General features: G+C 37.9%; 1 protein-coding gene and 1 non-coding gene across 4 annotated transcripts in view; both read left to right on the top strand.

Moving 5' to 3' along the window:
* Positions 1-26,149, top strand: part of IKZF3 (IKAROS family zinc finger 3) — a 90,949-nt gene that overhangs the window by 6,700 nt on the left and 58,100 nt on the right. For 2 of the 3 annotated variants that reach the window (XM_061143921.1, XM_061143919.1), the window contains exons 2-3: positions 15,998-16,051; positions 18,048-18,149. In XM_061143921.1, the coding sequence (XP_060999904.1) occupies positions 15,998-16,051; positions 18,048-18,149 (156 nt within the window). The remainder of the gene's footprint in view (positions 1-15,997; positions 16,052-18,047; positions 18,150-26,149) is intronic. The other variant, XM_061143920.1, reaches the window with a different exon arrangement.
* Positions 20,631-20,735, top strand: LOC133058216 (small nucleolar RNA U13). The gene has a single exon (XR_009693316.1). It is a non-coding gene; the product is annotated as a small nucleolar RNA U13 (small nucleolar RNA).

Genomic DNA, 26,149 nt, shown 5'->3' with positions numbered 1-26,149 from the left:
TTTACATATTAAGACACAAATTATTTTATTAATTTATTTCACATTTATGTTACAGTTAGGTTTTTATTTTTAGAAAACTTCGATGTGTGGATAGGTTATATTTAATTTATGATGGTGTGTGTGTGTTAGTCGTTCAGTTGTGTCTGACTGTTTGTTACCCCATGGACTGTAGCCTGCCAGGCTGCTGTGTCCATGGAATTCTCTAGGCAAGAATACTGGAGTGAGTTGTCATTCCCTTCTCCAGGGGATCTTCCCAACCCAGGGATCGACCTGGGGTAAAGAGGTGTTATAAAATACTTTTTCTAAAAGAGGGGGTCACTTGGTCTTGATAAGGTTGAGAACTCCTCTGAGTTTGTAATACTGCAAGAGACCAGCAAGTCTGAGTAAGATGATGTGGACAGAAACCACCTTGCATTCTACTAGAGGTAAAGCTAGGATCCAGCGAATGTTCAGTTTAATTCATAATTCATTTACAAAGATCCTTTAGACACCTGTTAATCTAAGTATGGTGTGTGGACCAGTAGCACTGGCAACATCTGGGACATGTTACAGATGCAGAATCTCAGGCCAGACATGCTGAATCAAAATCTGCATTTTAATGAGATTCCTAGGGCATTCTTGTGCAGACTAAAATCTGATAAACATGGCCCACAGTTTGAAAAGTATTAGTGAAACATCACTTTCATAGCACATACTGGGTTAATAGTAGATCATCTTTATATCTTTCAGTTCAGTTCAGTTTGGTTCAGTCACTCAGTCGTGTCCGACTCTTTGTGACCCCATGAACCGCAGCACACCAGGCCTCCCTGTCCATCACCAACTCCCGGAGTCCACGCAAATCCATGTCCATTGAGTCGGTGATACCATCTAACCATCTCATCCTCTGTCATTCCCTTCTCCTCCTGCCCTCAATCTTTCCCAACATCACGGTCTTATTCAAATGAGTCAGCTCTTTGCATTAGGTGGCCAAAGTATTGGAGTTTCAGCTTCAACATCAGTCCTTCCGATGAACACCCAGGACTGATCTCCTTTAGGATGGACTGGTTGGATCTCCTTGCAATCCAAGGGACTCTCAAGAGTCTTCTCCAACACCACAGTTCAAAAGCATCAATTCTTCCATGCTCAGCTTTCTTTATAGTCCAACTCTCACATCCATACACGACCACTGGAAAAACCATAGCCTTGACTAGACGGACCTTTGTTGGCAAAGTAATGTTTCTGCTTTTTAATATGCTGTTTAGGTTGTTCATAACTTTCCTTCCAAGGATTAAGCGTCTTTTAATTTCATGGCTGCAATCACCATCTGCAGTCATTCTGAAGCCCAAAAAATAAAGTCAGCCACTGTTTCCACTGTTTCCCCATCTATTTGCCATGAAGTGATGGGACCGGATGTCATAATCTTAGTTTTCTAAGTTGGATTTAAGCCAACTTTTTCACTCTCCTCTTTCACTTTATCAAGAGGCTCTTTAGTTCTTCTTCACTTTCTGCCATCAGGGTGGTGTCATCTGCATATCTGAAGTCTTTGATATTTCTCCTGGCAATCTTGATTCCAGCTTGTGCTTCCTCCACCCCAGCGTTTCTCATGATGTACTCTGCATATAAGTTAAATAAGCAGGGTGACAATATACAGCCTTGACGTACTCCTTTCCCGATTTGGAACCAGTCTGTTGTTCCATGTCCAGTTCTAACTGTTGCTTCCTGACCTGCATACAGGTTTCTCAAGAGGCAGGTCAGGTGGTCTGGTATTCCCGTTGTTTTAGAATGTATTTTTATTGTTTATTTGCTGGTTTTAAAAGATAGCTAAGCAATGACAGTTTTTATAACATTTGATTTTGACTCACCTTGTAATATAACATATATATTAATAGCAATGTAATTCAAAGGTCAGAAATCTTCATTCATTCTTCATTCAAAAACTATTCACTGACTGTTATGTGTCTTGTATGCAAAATATTGGCAGTACAATGGTGAAGAAGACAACAGTGCTTTTGCCTGCTTGGAATTTACAGTCAGATGAAGAAGGTGGGCTCCCAAACAAATAAATCCCCAATGAAAAGATTTGAATTATTTGAAGTGTTATACAAGAACAGTGCTAAAAGGAAGAATAATGGTCAGGGCAGGGTTGGTGCACCCCTCCTCTGAATAAAAAGTCTGGCTAGAGATAGAAATTTGATCATTCTCAGCACGTAGATGATCTTTAGCGCCATGGGAATGATTGGGGCCACCTATTGTGAGAAGAGGGCTCGGGATCAAGCCCTGAGAAGCATCCTATTTAGGTGGTCATGTAGAGGGGGAGGGGCTAACATAAGAGAAACAGCATGGCGAGACAAAAAAACCAACAGAATGTGGTGTAACGGAATTCAGAGAGAGTGAACAGCTATGTTCACTGTTGCTGGAAAATCAAGTAAAGTGGGGCCAAATAGTGTAGGCTGGTTTGGGGCAACGTAGAACTTGCTAGTGACCTTAACAGATGTGGTTTTTGTGGAGTTGTGGGGATGGAAACCAGACTGAGATGGTTAAAGCAGGAATGGGACTAGAAGTAGAATCACTGGGTACAGGTCATAGTCTCCAGAAGTTTAGCTGGGAAGTGAAGCAGAGAAATAAGTGGGGCTATTGCTGGAGAGAAGCATAGATATGGATCAAGAGATTTTGTTTGCTTGTTTTTGTTTTCCAAAGATGAATGACACAAATTATCTGTAGCCTCAGCTTAGTGAAAAAAAAAAAAATCAAAGATCAGAATTGAAACAAATTTTGAAATCTCAATCCTCAGGAAAATTTGATTAGAGAATTAGCTATCACTGAAAATATCTTCATATTTAGGTGGTACATAACATGTAAATAAATTTCCTCACCATAAGAACTTTTACATGGTGCCCATTCAGAGGATGGTTGATATAGATACAGTCCATAAAGACTATAGAAAACTCATGAAAATCTCCCCAAATTCAAACATTTTTTAAAAGAGAGAAGATACTGCTATAATTGCATTTTTAAGGTTTGGGCTCTTTTTTGGCTGAACTGTGTGGCTTGTAGGATCTTAGTTCTCTGACCAGGGACTGAACCCAGAATCTCAACAGTGACAGTGCCAAATCCTAACCACTGGACATCCAGGAACTCCTTTGGTATTTTAGATATTTGAAAATGATTGTGTTCAATAGATTTATTTTTAATTAAGGAATAATTTATACAATGAGGTATACGTTTCTTACATATACAGGTTGATTAATTTTTATCTATATGCATTCCTTCAAAGTCAAGATAGGAAACATTTTATACCAGAAACATAGCATTTAAATCAATTATACTTCAGTAAAATAAAATTTAGAAAAAGATACAGGACATTTGCATCACTCCAGAAGATTCCCTTTGTGCCCATGTACAAAACCTCCCTTTACAAGGGTTTCTCAGGTGGCACTAGTAGTAAAGAACCCTCCTTCCAATGCAGGAGACATAAGTGAGGTGGGTTTAATCTCTGGGTCAGAAAGATCCCCTGAAGGAGGGCATGGCAAACCAGTTCAGTATTCTTGCCTGGAGATTCTCCATGGACAGAGGAGCCTGATGGGCTACAGTTCGTAGGATTGCAAAAAGTCGGACATGACTGAAGTGACTGAGCATGCATGCCAAGTAAAGCACTGTTCAGACTTCTGTAACCATAGATCAGTTTTCTTGTTCTTGAATTTTGCATAAATCATACAGTAGGTACTTTTTGGGTATCTGGTTTCTTTTACTCAACATACCTTTGAGATTCATCCATATTGTTAAATTTATTAATAGTTCATTCTTTTCTATTACTGAGTAGTATGAATATACAACTTGTTTATTCATTGTACTGTTGATGGACATTTGATTTGTTTCCATTGTTTATCTATATGGTGAATATTCTTGTACATGTCTTTTGGTGGACATATACATTCATTTCTCTTGGATATATATCTAGGACTAGCATTTCTAGGCCATAGTGTGGGTGTGTTCTTAGTTCTGATGCATGCTGCCAAACAGTTTCTGAAGTGGTTGGACTTGTTACCCTCTCACTGGTCATCCCCAGTTGTTCCACATCTTGTCAACACTTGCTGTTGTCAGACTTTTAAATTTTAGCTATTCTGTTGGGTGTGTAGTGGTGTTTCATTGTGGTTTTAATTTGTATTTTCCTGATGAATAATGATGTTGAGTACCTTTTTGTATGTTTATTGGCTATTTGCATATTCTTTTTCTTGAAGTGCTATAAGTCTTCTGCACATTTTTTAAAAATTGGATTGTTTATATTTTTCTTATTGATTTTGTAGGCATTTAAAATTTAGAAGCATGAACTTCATCAGATGTGTATTGCAAATATTTTCTCTGGGTCTGTAACTTGCTTATTTATTTTCTTCATCTATGGTAAACAGAATTCTTAATTTTAATGAAGACTAAATTATCATTTTTTTTTCCTTTTGGGATTAATGGAACCTTATGTCCTGCTTAAGAAGTCTTTGCCTATCCAAGGCCATGAAAATATTCTCCTATAGTTTTCTCTAGAAATTTGTTTGTTTTAGCTTTCACATTTAAGTCTGTCACCCATCTTCAATTGATATTCTGTTTTTAACTTCAGTTATTTTATAACCAACTAGGCATTTTACAGTTACAAAATGAAAATCTTACTTGCATATGTTGGATTCAATCATTTTAGCACAGACAATTTTTAAAAGTATTAATGACATGAAATGCTCATTCTTCCTTTTCTCTCTGCGTGTTTGTCGGCACCTGATATCCATGGTAAAATATAAGTATATTTTTCTACAGCTTTAGAGTAACTGACCTTTCAAGGAAAATAACACTAGATATTGAATTTGCTGTTTAGGACCTGTGCCCTGCAGTCTATAATTTCTTCACATTTAATCTAAGGAAAATGGAATATTTTGTTAAAAAAGAGGGTAATGTGGGCTGTATTGATCTGATGTTCTTAGAGAAATATTCTTGATGTCTCTTAACCTTTACCTTGGTCCAGAGAGGAAGGAAAGGTAGGATTTCATGGCTGGAGAGACTATTCTCATTTTAAGGTATACCCCCCCCCCGCCTTTTAATATCTTCCTTTCCTTTCACTTGAGGTATTTGAAATTAATTGGGTCTAAAATGTCTTCTAGTTCTGATCTTCTTCCAATATTTATAATCTATATAGGAAAGCACCTTAAAACATTATTTAAATTCTTTGAAAAAAAGGTTGAAACTCAAGAGAGGAATCCCGCTTCTCTTCATAATGTGCCACTGACATTGTATCTTTGGACAATTACATGACTTTATATTTTTTGTCATTCTTTTGTCTTAAATTTTGTTTGTAAAATGGGAAGAATAATAAATGCCATTGCACCTGTTTATTTTCCAGAGATGCTGTGAGATAATATGAAGTCTCATTTGCACTCCTTGGCTTAGTGCTTGATGCCACATATTTGGAGGACCGTAGGCAAACAAAACCAGGTTCAAAAGAAAGCTCTCACCATGGTTAGGAAATTGAGTGGTAGCATTTGTGTAATAATTTATTCTGGATGTTCCCAGAAAGCTGAACTAGGACCTGAAATGGATAGTTCAGGAAATTTTGAGTTCCACTGTATTTAAGGAGGAACTTTTTAAACCATTAGAATTTTTCTGAAAAGGAAAAGTATAACTTCTGTATTCTTGGAAGTGTCTAAACAGAGACTTCATAATCCACATAGTTGGATATTGGAGAAAATTTAAATATCAAGTGGCAGGGAAAGAAGAGATAAGGTAGGTAAGATATCTACTTCAATTCCAACGTTTCTAATTTCATTTTATAAGGATCATTTTGTAGTCCGTGACTCAGTTTCCAAAGCTTTTTGTTAAAAAGTAAAAGTGGACATTTTAAATTTAAGAAAGAGGTATGGGGATAGAGAAATCAGTTTATTGTTCTGAAGGTAAAGGGAAATGCTGACTCTCAGAGACAACTTTCTGGCTGCTGTCAGGCACCAGTGCTGAGGACAGCTGGCAGACTCAGTGCGGGGCTCTTTCTGAGACTGACGTTTTGCTCTCTTTTAACTTCTACGCCATGCTGGAAAGACAGACCAGCAAGTGGATATCTGATCTCTGAAATTAAGAATAGAATTATATTAGCTGGTATTCTTTTTTTTTTTTTTTAACTTTTATTTTGTATTGGAGCATAGCCAGTTAACAGTGTTGTGATAGTTTCAAGAGAACATTGGAGGGACTCAGCCATACATGTACATGTAACCATTCTCCCACAAAGTCCCCTCCCAACCAGGTTGCCACATAACACTGAGCAGAGTTCCATGTTTATTAGTGGATATCCTTTACTGAATGATAATTACTTAAAGTAACAAACTGAAAACAAGTTTATAATCATTCAAATTAAAGATATGGTTGCATGTTTTGTTGCTAATGTAAATATTTGATTTTGTTCATAGATAACATATTATTCATGTGTGAATTTTGATGAAATCTCAATTAACCAGATCCTTACCATTTTCAACTTTAAATTTTATTTGTAATCTACCCCTTTTCATTTTGTAGCACATAATATGCTAGAATCTCAGAGAAAAATCTTGGTGTATTTAATAAAAATTCTAACTCATGAAATTTTTTAAACAGCATCTTTGTCAAAGAGAGAATCTGAAGGAGTAAAAACAAATTTGAAATTGTCATCTCTCAGCAAGCATATGATGAGGCTTGTTTTCACTTCTGGTAGAAAACAATTTGAGATTGCTAATAAAGCTTTGAATTTGTAGAGTGCTTGGAAAACTACAAAAGAAATAACCTTTAACTTTAACAGTCCAATATATTTGTGAACTATATCAGTTACAGAAGCTATGTATCTTTTATAAGATTTATTTTTTATGTTGTCTTTGTCTGGTTTTGGTATCAGGGTGATGGTGGCCTTATAGAATGAGTTTGGAAGTGTTCCTTTCTCTGCAATATTTTAAAAGAGTTTTAGAAGGATAGGCATTAGCTCTTCTCTAAATGTTTGATAGAATTCTCCTGTGAAGCCATCTGGTCCTGGGCTTTTGTTTTTTGGGAGATTTTTTTATCACAGCTTCAATTTCAGTGCTTGTAATTGGGTTGTTCATAATTTCTATTTATTCCTGGTCCAGTCTTGGAAGATTGAACTTTTCTAAGAATCTGTCCATAAGATTTATTGTTTAAGAGGTAAAATGTCATTGGAAAACATAGTACAACACCAATGTCAATGGAAAACAGTAATTATTTAATTAAAAAATATGTCATGAGATTATTTAGTTATGGCAAGAGCAGGAGGGAAATTGCTATCAAAGAGTGTTAAGTAGGGATGGTAATTTTGGCTTCTAAATGAGGTAAGGAAAATGATTTTATCTAATGATACAAAAATTCTAATGTACATGCTGAGTTTATTTTGTGTGCACATATATAAGTACTTTATATTTGGTTGCACTGGGTCTCTGTTGCTTTTGCTCAGCTATCTCTACTTATGGTGAGTGGGGGACTACTCTTGGTTGTGGTGCATGGGCTTCTCATTGTGGTGGCTTCTCTTGTTGAGGAGCACAAGCTCAGTAGTGGCTCATGAGCCCTAGGGTGTGGGTTCAGTAGTTGTGCCACATGGACTTAGTTGCTCCACAGGATGTGGAATCTCCCCAGACCAGGGATTAAACCTATGTCCCCTGAATTGACAGGCAGATTGTTTTTCCACTGTGCCACCTGGGAAGCCCCATATAGGTACATTTAGAAATATTTTATCTGGATGTTTGGCATCATGTGGGTTTTCTTTTTTAACCCTTTGAAGAGTCGCGTTAATTTTTTAATCAGTGAAGTTTATAAAGTTCTTTGTATGAAGGTGCTGTCTATATCCTTTACCTTTTTGATTACTGAATTAGTAGGAAGTGCTTTCCCCTGAAATTCCAATTGCAGGAGTTTAGAAAACATTGATAGAATATGATCATTGTTAAGCTGTTTCCTAGTATAATTTCTTTAGAATTTTCATTGATTTAATTTTTACACATGGTTTCTTTCCTGACCCAAAGTTTTAATGTTTGCTTTAAATAAACAACTTTTAAGTGACTGATATCCCAAGCGGCAATGAGATATTCTAAAATCTAGAACTGTGCTCTTCAGTAGAACTTTCTACGGGGATGGAAATATTCTTTGTCTATGTTCTCCAATATAAAAGACCCTTAGTTACATGTTCTGTTGAGTACTTGAAATGTGGTTGGGTATCTGAGAAACTAAATTTTTAACTTTAATTAACTTAAATTTAAACTAAAATTGGCCCATGTAGCTAGTGGCTATTGTATTGGACAGTGCAGTATTAGTGTTAGTATTAATAGTAGATTTGACCAGGTCTTGGCAAACTTTTTCTAAAAGGTTACCAGATAGTGAATGTTTTTGGCTTTGCAAGTCATATAGTCTCTGTTGCAAGTACTCAACTCTACTCTTGGAATACAGAAGCAGCCATAGACAACATGGATTTGGCTGTGCTCCAGTAAAACTTTATTTATGAACACTGATGTTAGAATTCTACACAATTTTCAAGTTGCATGAAATGCATCTTTCTGATTTTTTTCAACCGTTAAAAAATGTAAAACTCATTCTTAGTTCACAAGTCATACAAAAACAGGCGATAAGCTGTAGTTTGTAGAACCTTGACCTAGAGTATTTATAAGTAGCAAAGATAGAGATGTAAAAGTTCATGTATTTAACAAATATTTATTGGGTGGCTGTCACAATGGGTACAATTTTGAGAGCTGAAAATATAGCAAAAAGCAATAAAAATTACAGCCAACATCCATGCTTTCATTAAGTTTACATTCTGGTGGGGTGGGGAGGAGACATTTTAAAAGTGAACAAATAGGGACTTCCCTGGTGGTCCAGTAGCTAAGATTCTGTGCTCCCAACGCAGGGGGCCTGGGTTCAATCCCTGGTCAGGGAACTAGATCCTACCTGCCACAACTGAGAGTTCACATGTCATAACTAAAGATCCTGCATGCTGCAATGAAGATCAAAGGTTCTGCATGTCACAACTAAGAGCTGGCACAGCCAAATGAATAAATACTTTAAAAAAAATGAATAAATATACATCAGGTGGTGAAAATGAAGAAATTGTATGAAGAAAATTTTGTAAAGTAAGAGAAAAAAGTGACAATGAAGGGTGACATCTTATTATAGAGTAGTTAGGTAAAGCTGGTTTGATAAGGTGACTTTTGAGCACACACCTGAATGAAGAAAGGAGGTAGGGCAGGTAGCTGTCTGAGGGAAGAGTATTTTGGTCAGAGGGAAGAGTAAAAGCAAAAGTCCTGAGGCAGGAACATGCTTTACCCAATTCAAATGATAGGAGAGATGTAGAAAATTGACAGGAATTATATTTCAACAGAATTAATCCACTTTGGAATTCTTCCATCATTTGCACCATATATATTAATATCAGTAAAGGGAATTAATATTTTTGTCAAAAGAAGTATAGGGACCTTTCCTTCTTAGCTTTCTAGAGCACTTTTTTTTTTTTTTTCCAGTGGGTTTTGTCATACATTGATATGAATCAGCCATGGATTTACATGTATTCCCAATCCCAATCCCCCCTCCCACCTCCCTCTCCACCCGATTCCTCTGGGTCTTCCCAGTGCACCAGGCCGGAGCACTTGTCTCGTGCATCCCACCTGGGCTGGTGATCTGTTTCACCATAGATAGCATACATGCTGTTCTTTTGAAATATCCCACCCTCACATTCTCCCACAAAGTTCAAAAGTCTGTTCTGTATTTCTGTGTCTCTTTTTCTGTTCTGCATATAGGGTTATCGTTATCACCTTTCTAAATTCCATATACATGTGTCAGTATGCTGTAATGTTCTTTATCTTTCTGGCTTACTTCACTCTGTATAATGGGCTCCAGCTTCATCCATCTCATTAGGACTGGTTCAAATGAATTCTTTTTAATGGCTGAGTACTATTCCATGGTGTATATGTACCACAGCTTCCTTATCCATTCATCTGCTGATGGGCATCTAGGTTGCTTCCATGTCCTGGCTATTATAAACAGTGCTGCGATGAACATTGGGGTGCACGTGTCTCTTTCAGATCTGGTTTCCTCAGTGTGTATGCCCAGAAGTGGGATTGCTGGGTCATATGGCACACAATTTGTATGGAAATACAAAAAACCTCGAATAGCCAAAGTAATCTTGAGAAAGAAGAATGGAGCTGGAGGAATCAACCTGCCTGACTTCAGACTCTACTACAAAGCCACAGTCATCAAGACAGTATGGTACTGGCACAAAGACAGAAATATAGATCAATGGAACAGAATAGAAAGCAAAAGTGCACCAGAGATAAATCCACGAACCTATGGACACCTTATCTTTGATAAAGGAGGCAAGGATATACAATGGAAAAAAGACAACCTCTTTAACAAGTGGTGCTGGGAAAACTGGTCAACCACTTGTAAAAGAATGAAACTAGAACACTTTCTAACACCATACACCAAAATAAACTCAAAATGGATTAAAGATCTAAATGTAAGACCAGAAACTATAAAACTCCTAGAGGAGAACATAGGCAAAACACTCTCCGACACTTTTTTTTTTTTTTTTAAATAGTTTAAAACTATATTGACTGCCAACACATTAAAAATACCCAAGTGGACCCCACCGTGGAAATTTTTGGAAGTCTTTTTTGGACTGAAGTATGAAGGAATTACAAAATTATCCATTAAAAACTGTAAAACTTTTGCTGCACTTATAAATATTTAATAGGTTTCTGGTCTTCAGGTAGGAATTCCTTTATCATCTATTCACTACTAGACTTCACATTTTTATAAAGATGTTTACATTCAAGAAGGAAAAATACACTTCAGTCTGCTTTGTTCCTGTATTTTAAGTATTTTTTAGCACCTAAGAAGAACATCCATGTAGCCTGATTATAGATGGTTTTCTTTTTTCTTTTTGGCTGTGCCACAGCATGTGGGATCTTTGTTCCCTGACCAGAGATTGAACCTGTGTCCCCTGCAGTGGAAACGTGAGCCTTAACCACTGGACTTCCAGGGAAGTCTTAGATGGTTTAAATGTCTCCTTCAAATTTTGAATACTCAGATAGTCAAATCTCCTTTTTTTCTTGGAAACTGTACTCAGTTCCTTCTGGTGTTATTTACACCACACAAAGGCTGCTTGAAAAAATATTGAGAGCTATTTAAATGTCACTGTCAGAGAGTTTAAAAGGCTCAGGGGACTAGGACCTTTTTCTTTAGGTCACCAAATCAAAAGCCATCTTGCTCTGTAATAACTAAAAGGTGTTTTCACATGAAGATTGTTCGTGTGAAACGTTTGAGCTACTTTTCTTTCTTTCTTTTTTTTTTTGTTCAGAATCCCTTTAGTGTGCAGTTAAAAGTTTCACAGTTAGCTGAAGAAAAAAAAAAAGCTTTAAAAAAACTCCCACTATCAAACTTACAGAAAAGTTGCAATATAGTACAAAAAACTATTTTTTTTTTTCCGGAAATTTTGAGATTAAGTTGCTGACATAAAGCCCTATCCACCCTTGACTACTTTAGTGTGTGTTCTACCTTCTACATAACCAGGAAATAACTATCAAAATCAGGAATTAACACTGATCTATTACTACAATTTAATCCTCAGACCCCACTCAGATTTCTCCAGTAGCTTCTATAATGCCCTTCACCTCAGGAGAATTCGGCTCAGAATCACATATGCATTTAGTTGTCACATCTCTTCCCTGTCCTTCAGTCTGGAATAGTTCCTCCGTTGGTCATGACTTTGACACTTTTGAGAATTACAAGCCAGTTATTTTGTAAATTGTCCCTCAGTTAGAGTTAGTTTTCTCATGGTTAGATTTAGATTGTGCATGTCTGGCAGGTATATCACAGAAGTGAAGCTGTGTTCTTTTCTTTATCAGTGGACACATAATTTTCATTTGTCCCATTACCAATAATGATCACTTTACTCAGTACAGTGGTTGTCTACAAGGTTCTTCACTATATAGTTTCTCTTTTCATCTTTGTAATAATATTTTGAGAAGAAGCATTTTGAAACTATGTAAATTTTCCATTTGTTACTGGACTTTAAATTTATCAACTACTTATTAATGTCAATATGGACTCATGAATTTATGTTTTTTTAATAGGTTATAATCCAATACTATCATTATAATTTTGATGCTCCCTTGTCTCAGATTTGGCCAGTGGGAACCCCTTCAAAATAATTTCCATATCCTTTTAATATATGCTTTTGTTTCTGTGAGCACTTCCTTGCTTTCTGACACAACAAAATGTTTCAGACTCATCTGTATTTTCCCTCCCCCAGTGCTGGAGTCAGCCATTTCTCCAAGGAATATGGTTTCTATGAGTTGAGAATGATACTTAGAAGTTAATATCCGTATTCTGAAAGCTGTTGTGGTGTCTCTGCTCCCAGGGGCTCTCAGTGGACAGAGCTAGAGACCATGTGTGTTATACCATACATATACACACATTTCCATCTATATTTTGTATCAGTTTATATATAGTAGAACCATGTGTTCCTGCCAGTACTTCCATTTCCAATATAGGACCACAGGTTTCCATATTTATAACTCCCTTCTCTGACAGAGAAAAACCTGGGTCTCATGATCCTCATTATATTTTTCCTACTTGATCAATCCTCCTTTGTATAAACAGTCATTCACTGCCACTGCCATTTCCTCTTCAGTGAAGATTCTTACCTTGCCTCATTTGGTTTCTGACATCCTGTACTGCAAGGGTACAGGATGCAAGGGTACAGGGTATCCATCTACATGGATGCCCTTTTCAACTATTGGGGTCTGACGGGCTTCCCAGATAGCTCAACTGGTAAAAAAAAATCTACCTGCAATGCAGGAAACCCGGTTGGATTCCTGGGTCAGAAAGATCCCCTGACGAAGGGATAGGCTAACCATTCCAGTATTCTTGGGCTTCCCTGGTGGCTCAGACGGTAAAGAATCCGCCTGCAATGCAGGAGACCTGGGTTGGAAAGATCCCCTGGAGGAGGGCATGGCAATCCACTCCAGTATTCTTGCCTGAAGAATCCCCATGGGCAGAAGAGCCTGGTGGGCTGCAGTCCGTGGGGTCGCAAAGAGTCAGACACAACTGAGCAGCTAAGCAGAGCTGCCCTTAATGTGTGGATGCCCTCTTCATCCCGGGCAAGTTCTGACACTTTGCCTTGGGTACTCCCAGAGAAACTCCTCACTGCATTTGGGCTCTTTGGCGCCCCCACTGTCCTTATGTGGGTGCCTTGCTCACCGTGTCTGAAATGAGAGCACCCCCAGGCATAGATGGCCTCTTCTCTATGCTCAGGCTCTGATTCCTCATGCTAGGTCATCCCTTACTTGGATACTTTCTTCATCACTCCAGCCCAGGTAATTCTCCTGCCCTTCTCACCCTGCTTAGGCTCTGACTTGCCAATCTGTCTGCTCTTCATGTAGAATCCTTCCTCATCTCATGCTAAATGTGCACCCCACACAGGCACACTTTTCATACTGGTTGGTCTCCAACAGCCTACCCTGGCCTGTCCCTATTCCTTGTATGGACGTTTCTTTCACCCATCTGGGGTTTTAACACTACGTATTAGGCTGCCCCTTTGCTTATTTTACAAAAGGCTTCCCTGGTGGCTCAGATGGTAAAGAATCTGTCTGCAGTGCAAGAGACCTGGGTTCAATCCCTGGCTAGGAAGATCCCCTCGAGTAGGAAAGCAACCCACTCCAGTATTCTTGCCTGAAGAATTCCATGGACACAGGAGCCTAGTGAGCTACAGTCCATGGGGTCGTAAAGAGTCGGCCATGACTGACTGACTGACTAATGCTTGCTTATTTTAAAAATATTTGTATTCTTCCTGCACTTAGGCTTTGCTGCCAGCATCTAGTGGGTGGTGTGTTAAACTTTTAATATTAGGATAGAATGTAAGTGCAGTGACTGTATTTTTCAAAACAAAAATTGAAATACGTCTGAAATATAGATTATTTGAAATCAGTGGTATCTGGAGCAGTTATGGGTATATGATCCCAAATGACCATTGAAATAAAGAACAAATGGAGAGTTCTGGTAGTAGAGGAGGTTGGTCCTGTTGAACCAACCTTCCAGCAGATAACAATTATAGTTCTGGACAAAATGTGAAAAATCTATTACCTGCAGGCATTGGAAAATAATCGAAACCAACCTGTCTTTAAGGCTGTTTTGCTCAAAAGGCAGGTCCCAGTTTTAGCATCTGGGTGACCAAAACTTGAATAGATAATCCACAGTTTTACTGGTTTAAAAAATGTAGCAATCACAAGCAATCATAGGAAACAAACGGGGAAATCCTAGAGTGGAGAGGGTAGAGAGGGCCTTTTGTGTATAAATGCTCTAGCTGGACCAAATCTTTAGCTAATCCTTGAACTATACTTGTATGGGTCACACCCTTCGCAGTCCATCTGAGGTGAAAGTAACTGAACAGAGATTTACGCTTCTGCGAGAGTGACCAACTTGTGCCAGTTTTTCTGAGGCTGTGAAAGTTCTGTAGTCTTGGAAAACCTTCACTCCCTGGTATACTGGGACAACTGATTACCCTAGATGCTTCCCACCACAAATGAAACAGAATATGAGTTTAACTACATGCTTTAAAAAGTAAAATAAAGAAAATCTCCTATATCCTTCAAAGGAACATAACAGACTTCAGAAATTCTGTAACATATCTTTATAATTTTTAGGCTACAATCCAGAATTCTTAGGTTATTTGAATAAGCAGGAAAATGTGACCCATACTCAAGAGAAAAGGAAGTCATAGGTGACTAACCCCAAAATGATATAGATATTAGAATTGGAGGACAAGGTTCTTAAACAAGTGTAATAATTATACTCAGATGCAAAGGAAAATGTGCTTGTAATGAATTAACAAATAGGAAATCTAGCCGAGAGACTATGTGTAGTGTGCTCAGTCACGCAATCGCGTCCGACTTTTTGCGACCCCATGGACTGTAGCCCACAAGGCTTCTCTGTCCATGGGATTCTCCAGGCAAGAGTACTGGAGTGGGTTGCCATTTCCTACTCTAGAGAGAGACTATAAAAAAGATCAAAATAGAATTCTAGAACTAAAAATTACAGTATCTGAAATATAAAACTCACTGGATAGGCTTGATAGCACATTAAGATGACAGAAGAAAGGATAATGAAGTTTCATTAATGAAAGTATTCAATCTGAGCAACAGAGAAAAGAACTTTAAGGGGAAAAGAACAGGACCTCAAGAAAATGTAGGAATATGAAAAAATCTAACATGCATGTAGATGAAGTCCTTGAAGAAAAAGGGCAAAAGAATGGAGGAAAAAGGAATTTGAAGAAATAATAGCTGAAAAATTATCAGGTTTGGTGAAAAACACAATGTTACAGATAAGGAGTTCAGTGGACCCATGTGAGATAAATGCAGATAAAATCACACCTAGGCATATAGCAGTTAAACTGCTAAAGACTAGGGAGAAAATCAAAAGCATTCATAGAAAAAGAATATATAAAGGAAAACAATGATAGAAAATATTCTTCTCATCAAAAGCAATAGAGGATAAGAAGATAATGGAATGCCATCTTTAAAGTAACAGAAGAAAACTATCAACCCATAATTCTATGTCAAGTGAAAATATCCTTTAAAATTTAAGGCAAAATAAAGATATTTCCAAATAAATGGAAAGTTGAGAAAAGTTGTCATTCATACAGTTGCATTAGTAGATGTGCTGAAGAAAGATCTTTAGACTGAAGTGAGACAATACCAGATAGGAACTCAGGTCTTTATGAAAAAATAAAAGAACTAGAATAAATGCAGAATAGTAATTTTTTCCTCTTAATCTCTTTAAAATATAATTTCTGCATGGATTCTTCTATTCTCCTTGAGACACTTTTTAGGAAGGATGTAGAGAATAAGTTCTGCTCTGAAGAGGAAATCAGCAGCTAAGTCTTCCAAAGTGGTATCCTTATTAAATTTAGAATGCTCAGATCTGAAAAAAATTTAATCTAAAAAGCTAATATTTATAATCCTTTTCATTTCAGATATAAAACCAAATGTGGAACTGAAGAGCACTCAAGAGCAGTCTGTGCCCACAGGTAACAACATCAGGTCTTTCCTCTCTAAAAATATACCTTTACTGAATAATTCAGATGAAGAGGAATATTCTGATTGCAATAAAAATGCTATGGAAATGTGTTGTGGAAAAAATGAAGTTGTGTCTTCCTGACAAAAAAATAATGCATCTGTTTAGATCATATAAGTTATTTGACATCACAGTGCCAAACCACCCCACTCAATATTTTTTTATTTTTTCACTGTTTTTTTTATTTTCTTTAAAAATTTTTTCAGCTGACTCATTTGAATTAAGACAGCTTTTGTTGAACAATATCACAGCTTATAAAATTTGTGCTTTTCATTCAGGAAGAGTGGTCAGCAAAGTTTTTTTGTAAAGAGCCAGAGAATAAATATTTTATTTATTTGCGGGCCGTATATGATCTCTGTTGTGTATTCTTCTTTATATTTTTTTACAATCTTTAAAACTGTAAAACCATTCCTACCTCCTGGGTCTATATATTGATAAAAACAGGCCATGGCTAGATTTGGCCTTAGGCCATGATTTGCTGACCCTTGCTCCATAATAAACTATAAAAACTTAAAATAATCTATTTCCTAAAAATAAATTCTGTGTTTTCTCTAATGGTATACTCACTTTGTTTGAATCAAAGCTTTTGCTATATTACAAAATTTATCACACAGGTGTCTTTATTTTACTCCAAGTTTGTAACCTTATGTTTTAATTGAACATGTACCTCATATCAGTTGTTCAGACGTGCACTGTATATCTATCATTTCAGTCTTGAGAAAAGAAAACTATTGTTTAGAGCAGTGTCTTAGTGTCTAAGAGTATATGATATGCAGAAATGAGAAACTTTGCCTGAATCCATGACGACTACATTTTCAGGACCTCTTAGTCATTTATCTTGTGTGATATGTTTCCATTTTACTCCTGTATTCCAGTAAAATGTCCTGTTCCACATGTTCAGTCATGCTTGCAGCAGAAAGGAAGCCACTGCAGAGTTTCCATCTCCTCTCCTATTTCAACCCCTCCTTAGTGCTGCAGGATTCAGTGTTTTTGACTATTTGTTGCATATAGTAGGTTCTCAGCAAATATTTTTTTGAATATTGAGAAGGAGTTTGATGGCAAGTGGGTCTTTTCTGTTCATTTCTTTTGTTATCATTTTTTTTATTAAACTACCGTGCTTATATGTGAAAAAATTCCAGCTATGTCATGCCTTCTTCCTTACTTCTGTTATTATCGATATTTATTGTAAAAAATTGTGTTTTTGTTAAACTTAATTATTAGCAAGTTTGTTGTTTACTTAACCATGCTTTTATCATATCTACTGCCTTTTACTTAGGAACTCCCATAGCACTTTGTATTTCCCTTAATCTCTTGTCCGAGTCTACATTTTAGACTTATCTCTTGTCTGAATCTTGCATTGTATTTGTGGGTTTGTTTTATCTACATCTGTAAATTATCAGCTCTTTGAAGACAGGAATTATGACCTATTCATATCTGTAGCCTTGTCAACATTTAGTAAATGTTTGAAGAAATAAAAGAGTTTGGGGGCCAATATGCTGTCCACAAAATTATATTTATAATGTGAACAGAAAGGGAAAATGCAATTTGGTATACAGAAGCTTATAGGCTTCCTCTCAGGAAAGCATCTTTCCCAAATTGAGTTTTGCCAGTAGTCTCAGGCTCAATATTTCTCATCACTATATGTTAATATTCTTAGTCTTCTTACTCAATATCCTGAAGTACACCAAAGAAGAGAGAATTTCTATCCAGAAGGAACTTGAGTGGAATTTAAAGTGAAAGAACTATTCAAGAAAATGATGTCTAATTGAAAGGCAAATAAACCTTGGGCATATTTCTAAAATTTCACATATATCTTGCTTGGGTGTATGTGAAAGGATATTGTCTATCACTTAGGGATTGGATAAAGCTGAAATGGGAGGCTTACTTAATACAGGTTTATAAAAATCCTTTAAAGATACTTCATAGTTAAAATTCTTTTTATCTCCTAGAAGGTTCAGAGCTTTTGAATGACTACGATTTAACCAAAGCTCATGAAACAGAAAATGTGGATGGTACAGAAGGCCCAGCCAATGAGGATGAAGACATAGGAGGTGAGCCATAGTGTACAGACCAGAACTAAAGAGATGGTTGAGGCTCACTATGGAGAAGAAATCAAGAAAACTTATATATGTGGATTGAATTGGGAGGAATTCAGTTTTATTCACTTTACAAATATTTGCATTTAATAATTTGCTGTAGGATATCAGCAGATTTTGAGAAGTTAAGGTGTTTATTCAGTGTTCAAGCTATAATAACTTCATTTTTAAATTTTTTAAAATTACTTTTATTGGGGTATAACAGCAAAAGAGACACAGATGTAAAGAACAGACTTTTGGACTCTGTGGGAGAAGGCGAGCCTGGGATGATTTGAGAGAATAGCATTGAAACATGTATATTATGTGTGAAATAGATCGCCAGATTTGATGCATGAGACAGGGTGCTCAGGGCTGGTGCACTGGGATGACCCTGAGGGATGGGATGGGGAGGGAGGTGGGAGGGAGGGTCAGGGTGGGGAACACTTGTACACCCATGCTGACTCATGTGAATGTATGGCAAAAACCACCACAATATTGTAAAGTAATTAGCCTCCAATTAAAATAAATTAAAAAAAAAAAAAACAACTACTTTTATTTGGGTATAGTTAATTTACAATGTTGTGTTAGTTTCTACTGTACAGCAAAGTGAATCAGTTAAATATAAATATATATTTACTCTTTTAGATTCTTTTCCCATATAAGTCATTGCAGAGTATTTAGTAGAGTTCCCTGTGCTAACAGTAGGTTCTTATTAGTTATCTGTTTTATATATAGTAGTGTGCATATGTAAATCTCAATCTCCCAATTTATCCCTCCCCTCCTTCCCCCTCAGTAACCATAAGTTTGTTTTCTATGTTTGTGACTCTATTTCTGATTTGTAAATAAATTCATTTGTAACATTTTTAAGATTCCACATATAAGTGATATCATATGATATTTGTCTTTCTATCTGACTTATTTCACTCAGTATGACAATCTCCAGGTCCATCCATGTTGTTGCAAATGGCATTATTTCATTCCTTTTTATGGCTGAGTAATATTCCATTGTATATATGCACCATATCTTCTTTATTCATTCATCTGTGATGGTCATTTAGCTTGCTTCCATGTCCTGACTATTGTAAATAGTGCTGCAATGAACTTTGGGTTTCGTGTATCTTTACAATTTATGGTTTTCTCTGAGTATATGCCCGGGAATGAGATTGCTATATCATATGGTAGCTATATTTTTTGTTTTTTTGAGGAACTTCCATACTCTTTTCCATAGTGACTGTACCAATTTATATTCCCACCAATAGCGTAAGAGGTATCCCTTTTTTCCACACCCTTTATTGTTTGTAGGTTTTTTGATGATGGCCATTCTGACCAGTGTGAGGTGGTACCTTATTGTAGTTTTGATTTGCATTTCTCTAATAATCAGTGATGTTGAGCATCTCTTCATGTGCTTTTTTGGTCATCTGTATGTCTTCTTTGGAGAAATGTCTACTTAGATCTGTAGCCCTTATTTTGATTGAATTAATTGCTTTTTTGATATTGAGCTGCATGAGCTGTTTGTATATATTGGAGATTAATCTCTTGTTGGTCACTTTGCAAATACTTTTCCCATTCTGTTGGTTGTCTTTTCATATTTCATTTTTTAAATAAAATTACTCTTTTCTGTTATTAAAGTAATACATGTTCATGATAGAAAGTTTGTCTAGGATGTTTTCCACTAGTTCTCTAGGTACCAACTAGTCATCCAACAATTCAATTCAATTCTTATGCTTATTTCTAGAATTATCACAGAACTCATAGAACTCAGTCCCACAAGACTGCCCTCACTCAGACTTCAGTTGAAAGTTCCAGGTCCCCAGGCTACCTGCCCTTCTGTCCAACTTGACTACAAATTTAGGATTTCCCACACCACCCTCCCTTCAGGTTTGATCCTTTGTTAGAATGACTCACAGAACTTAGGAAAACACTTTACATACGATTCCTGGTTTATCATAAAGAACACAACTCAGGAATAGTCAAATGGAAGAGGTACATAGGGCAAGCTATGGGGTGGGGAGTGCAAAGCTTCCATGCCCTCTCTAGGCAAACCACCCTCTCAACAGCTTGATGTCATCACCAGACACTCTCTGAATCTTACAGTTCAAAAGTATTATAGAGCTCAATCTCCAGTTCCCTTCCTGGAGGTTGGTGGGTGACGTTGAAAGTTCCAGTCCTCTAATCACTTGGTGTTTCTGGTGACCAACCCATCCTTAGGCTATTTAGGGGCTGCAACCTAAGTTACTTCAGTAGCATAAACTCAGGTGTTATTGAAAGGGGCTTGTTATGAATAACAAAAGACATTATTATCACTCAGGGAATTCCAAGGGTTTTAGGGACTTCAAATAGATGGGGAAACAATGGAAACAGTGAGAGAATTTATTTGGGGGGGCTCCAAAATCACTGCAGATGGTGACTGCAGCCATGAAATTAAAAGACGCTTGCTCCTTGAAAGAAAAGTTATGGATCCTTTTGTAGTTCATGAGCATGATGATTGGGTGTTCACGCTGCTGCGTGACATGTGCCTCCCTCTAAACCTTGTTACGATATCGGCACATTACCAGTCTGATGTGAAAAAAAAAAAAAAAAGAAAAGTTATGACCAACCTAGACTGCCTACTAAAAAACAGAGACGTTACTTTGCCAACAAAGGTCCATCTAGTCAAAGCTATGGTTTTCCAGTAGTCATGTACGGATGTGATAGTTGGACTATAAAGAAAACTGAGCACGGAAGAATTGATGCTTTTGAACTGTGGTGTTGGAGAAGGCTCTTGAGAGTCCCTTGGGCAGCTAGGAGATCCAACCAACCCATCCTAAAGGAAATCAGTCCTGAATATTTATTAGAAGGACTGATGCTGAAGCTGAAATTCCAATACTTTGGCCACCTGATGGGAAGAACTGACTCATTTGAAAAGACCCTGATGCTGGGAAAGATTGAAGGCAGGAGGAGAAGGGGACGACAGAGGATGAGATGGTTGGATGGCATCACCGACTCAATGGACATGAGTTTGAGTAAACTCTGGGAGTTGGTGATGGACAGGGAGGCCTGGTGTGCTGCAGTCCAGGGGTCCCAAAGAGACAGACATGACTGAGTGACTTAACTCAACTGAACTAGGAACTTCATACCAGGAACCTGGGACAAAGACCAAATGTATATTTTGTCACCCTGTCTAATCTCTTATAGCAAAAGCATCATATAAGTTGAAAGATACTGGTACATCACTAGAGTCACATTCAGTCATTAATTAGTCTAGTCCATCATCTTATCATATGAAAATGTCTTCAAGGGTGAGACCACTCAGATTTGTGTGCTTCCATTTGATCTTGTCAAGTCCCAGAGGCACAAGTAGTCTCAGCAATACATGGTTTCATCTTTTCAAGCATCTGGTGTAATTGAGCTAAAGTGAAAGTTGCTCAGTTGAGTCCGACTCTTTGTGACCCCATGGTCTGTAGCCTGCCAAGCTCCTCTGTCCATGGAATTCTCCAGGCCAGAATACTGGAGTGAGTTATCTTCTCCAGGGGATCTTCCCAACCCAGGTATTGAACCCAGCTCTCCCGCATTGCAGGTGGATTCTTTACCTTCTGAGCCACCAGGGAAGCCCACAATTGAGCTAAAAGATAGTAGTATTCCCTTGCTCTGAGCCTCTGTTGAGATTGTAATATGATATTAGATTTCCTTCATTTGCATAGCCCATTGATTTATTCCTTTACCCTGAACTACTGTTCTTCCTTCTCTCCATTTATTTATACCTAAACTTTTCCACATTTGGAAGGAACTTTAGATTTAGCAACTGTGCTGTTCTATATTTCAGGCAACATACTAGTGTAGTAAGTGCCTCCCCTTCAGTTCATTTCTATTCATATAGGGTAGAATTACTTAGCTGCATAACTACTGGGCTATTTTTTTTTTTTTTACCACCAGGCAATAGCTACTTTCAAGTGTTAACCTTGATTTTGTCAAATAGAATGAAGGCACTACCTGCCCTGCCAGGCCTTTAGGAATTCTGACATAAAGGTGTAAAACTATAGTTACAATTTCTTGCCTAGGAATCATCCCTGTTTCTGGCACTTGTAGTCACATCCCTGGTCCTGTGACCACAGGGCATCAGATTGGAAAAAGAAAGTTGAGGTATATGGAGAAGAAAACAAAAAGTATATTTATCATACCAAGGTCCTCTCTCCTTGGAAAGAATTATATAGTCAGACCATTATCTTCCTCTCATGAAAAAAATTGCATAGTCATACCAGCAGCCTCTCACCACCCTCTCTTCCCCTGAAAAACAGAGGAATCCATCTAGTGGGAACAATGCTGCCTTAGATCCTATTATGTTGAGTGTCTTTTTTTAATGTTTTAATTTATTAAAATTTTTTTGTTGTGGTAAAAGTCGCATAATATAAAACATACTACTTTAACCATATTTAATTATACAGTTTAGTAGCACCAAGTGCATTCACACTGTTGTGCAACTCTCACCATCATCCATCTCCTGAATTTTTTACCTTCCTAAATTGAGACTCTGTCCCCATTAAATACTAACTCCCCATTCCCCATCCCCACCTTCTACCCCCCAGCCCCTTCTGTCTCCCAGCGTACTATCTGACTCCATGAATTTGACTATTCTAGGTGTCTTGTGTAGATGGAATCAAATAGTATTTGTCTGCACCTGATGTATATTGGAATGCATTTTAAGGTCAACTTAAAACTTAGTATATATCCTACAAACAGATTGTACCTTCTTTTTTTTTTTAACTCTTGAAAACACGTTAACCAACCCTTCATGCCTCCATCTCCCCCTGTTTTAAACAAGGAGTATTTCAAATGCTTGTTCCAATTTTCTGTGAAACTTACTCTGAGAAGAATCTCTCTGACTACTCATTATTTGGCATTATGAGCTGTAAAGTGTGTTCCTTTCTCTGATAAAATGTGCTTTGATGATCCAAATGGGTTCAATATCTTCTATTCCGATTCTTTTATAGTACTTGGGCTCTTTGCATCTACCACCAGGTAAGCATAACTCAGTAGTGAGTCAATGTCTATTCTGTCAAAACCCATTTGTAGCCCTACTGGGTCTACTGACAGTGGTTCAGTGTAATCCACTTGCCAGCTATGCGTGGGGTCTTCCCCCTGAGGAATCCCCCCATAGCCATCTACAGCCTCTGTTTCTCTTGTTGGCATACTGAACCATTCTTGTTGGCATTTTGAGCCTCAAAGAGTGCAAAAGGAATATGTCCTGATTCAGCCCTCTGCACTACTTTGGTCCCCAAATGTCTATTCATTTCATGGACCCAGGTTGCCATCTTAAGCTAATATACCACAATATCCATGGATGACTGATCATCATCTAGTCTGGAAGGAGGTTCTTCTGTTGAACATCAACCTGTCCTACTTTAATGTACTCTCCAGTTTCCATAGTGATTTCTGTAGGGTTCTACTCCATATGGGCATCCCTTTAATAGGCTAGATTTCTATTGCCTTCTGCCTATCAATATGGCCAGGTCATGGACCGTCACTCATGAGTCAGGTAAAAACCAAAACATAGAGGCTTTCATTATTGTTCAATTCTTCCATCACTGCTAGGAAAGCAGCATGTAATTCATCCCACCAAACTGATTTGTTTTTACCTTCTTCAATCAGAAGATTGAAGAAGGTCTTTCAAATAGGATATTGGCTATTTACCTTGGACTGCCATCCATACATCAAGCAGACCTTTGCTGGTCAGTCAAGAGCTGTTTGGGCTTCCCAAGTGGTGCTAGTGGTAAAGAATCTTATGATACAGGAGTCATAAGAGACTTGGGTTCAATCCCTGGGTCTGGAACATCTCCTGGAGTAGGTATTTGCAGCCCACTCCAGTATTCTTGCCTGGAAAATTCCTTGAACAGGAGAGCCTAGCGGGGGCCGCAAAGAGTCAGACACAACTGAGCAACTGAACATAAGAACTGTTTATGGGGGAAAGAGACTCACAGACATAGAGAACAAATTAATGGTTGCTGGGGTTGGGGCAGGGAGAGGATGCTGGGAAGGGATAGTTTGGGATGGACCTGTATACTCTGCTATATTTAAAGTGAATAACCAACAGGGACCTACTGTATAGCACATGGAACTCTGCTCAATGTTATGTGGCAGGTTGGATGGGAGGGGAGTTTGGGGGAGAATGGATACATGTATATGTATGACTGAGTCCCTTTGCTGTCCACCTGAAACTATCACAACATTGTTAATTGACTATACCCCAATAAAAAATAAAAAGCTTTTAAAAAAGAGCAGTTTATAGGGCACTGTCCAAGTGATGATAGAATCTGGCAGCTCCTTACACAGTTCCAAAGTCAGTCCTAGTAGAAAAGAGGCTCCCTGCTTGTGTCTCCAGCTTGCATTCTCTTGTAGCATAATCCTGTGTAAGCCATTTCCATTTTCTTTTGAAACTCTTCTGGGCATTGCCCTCCTCATTAGAACATTTTTCTGACACCATCTAAGATACCATGGGTATTTCAGATATTGAGATTATTGTTTGTCCTGCAGTCATTGGGGCAGTTTCAATTCATGTCTTATATAAGCCTACTACTTGCCCCTCAAGTAGAAATTCTCTATTCCGTCATCGCCATAGTCGTCACTAGGAAGCACTCCCAGATTTTTTCCATAAGCCCCAATCTGTGCTCCACATAGAACTATTGCATAGAATTTGTCCATGCCAGTGCTCCAACTTCTCTTCTACCCTGTGTGGACTTGGGCAATCTTATTCATCCTCATTTAGCATGTCCAATTAATATTACTTGAAGGATAGATTTTCATGCCTCCTGTTCTACAAAAGAGTTCCCTGGTCAGACACAGCAACCATTCCCATAATACATTCAGGTAAAAGAGATGCAATCACTTAGGACATACCAGTTTTCCTCCAAACTTTCACCTTAATACATCAACCCTTATATTCTTTTTTTTTAAAAAATTGAAGTAGAGTTGATTTACAATGTTCTGTTAGTTTCCGGTATACAGCAAAGTGATTCAGGTGTACATGTGGTTGTTCAGTCGCCCAGTCATGTCCGACTCTTTGCAACTCCATGGACTGCAGCACGTTAGGCCTCTCTGTCCCTCACCATCTCTTGAAGTTTGCCTAAGTTCATATGCATTGCATTGGTGATGCCATCCAGCCATCTCATCCTCTGACGCCTTCTTCTCCTTCTGCCCTGAATCTTTCCCAGCATCAGGGACTTTTCCAACGAGTCCGCTGTAAATCACATCAGATGACCAAAATACTGGAGTTTGAGCTTCAGCATCAGTCCTTCCAATAAGTATTTAGGGTTGATTTCCCTTAAGATTGACTGGTTTGATCTTGCTGTCCATGGGACTCTCAGGAGTCTTCTCCAGCACCATGGTTCGAAGGCATCAATTCTTTGGTACTCCACCTTCTTTACGGTCCAGGTCTCACAACCATATGTGACCACTGGAAAGACCATAGCCTTGACAATATGGACCTTTGTCAGCAGAGTAATGACTGTCTAGGTTTGTCATAGCTTTCCTGTCAAGAAGCTAATGTCTTCTGATTTCATGACTGCAGTCACCATCCGCAGTGATTTTAGAGCCTAAGAAGAGGACGTTTGTCACTACTTCCATCTTTTCCCCCTCTATTTGCATGAAGAAATGGGGCTGGATACCATGATCTTAGTTTTTTTAATATTTAGATTTAAGCTGGCTCTTTCACACTCCTCCTTCACCCTCATCAAGAGGCTCTTCACTTTCTGCCATTAGAGTGGTATCATCTGCATATCTGAGGTTGTTGATGTTGCTCCCACCCATCTTGATTCCAGCTTTTAACTCATCTCGCCTGGTACTTCTCATGCTGTGCTCAGCTTTTAGATTAAACAGACAGGGTAACAGCAGACAGCCCTGTTGAATTCCTTTCTCAATCTTGAACCAGTCAGTTGTTCCATACAGGGTTCTAACTCTCGCTTCTTGACCCATATACAGGTTTCTCAGGAGACAGATAAGATGGT

This window comes from Dama dama, chromosome 5 (genome assembly GCF_033118175.1).
Source record: "Dama dama isolate Ldn47 chromosome 5, ASM3311817v1, whole genome shotgun sequence".
In the NCBI taxonomy this organism is placed as follows: Eukaryota; Metazoa; Chordata; class Mammalia; order Artiodactyla; family Cervidae; genus Dama; species Dama dama.
Note: the sequence above shows the minus strand (reverse complement) of the source record. Positions and strands in the feature narration are given on the sequence as shown.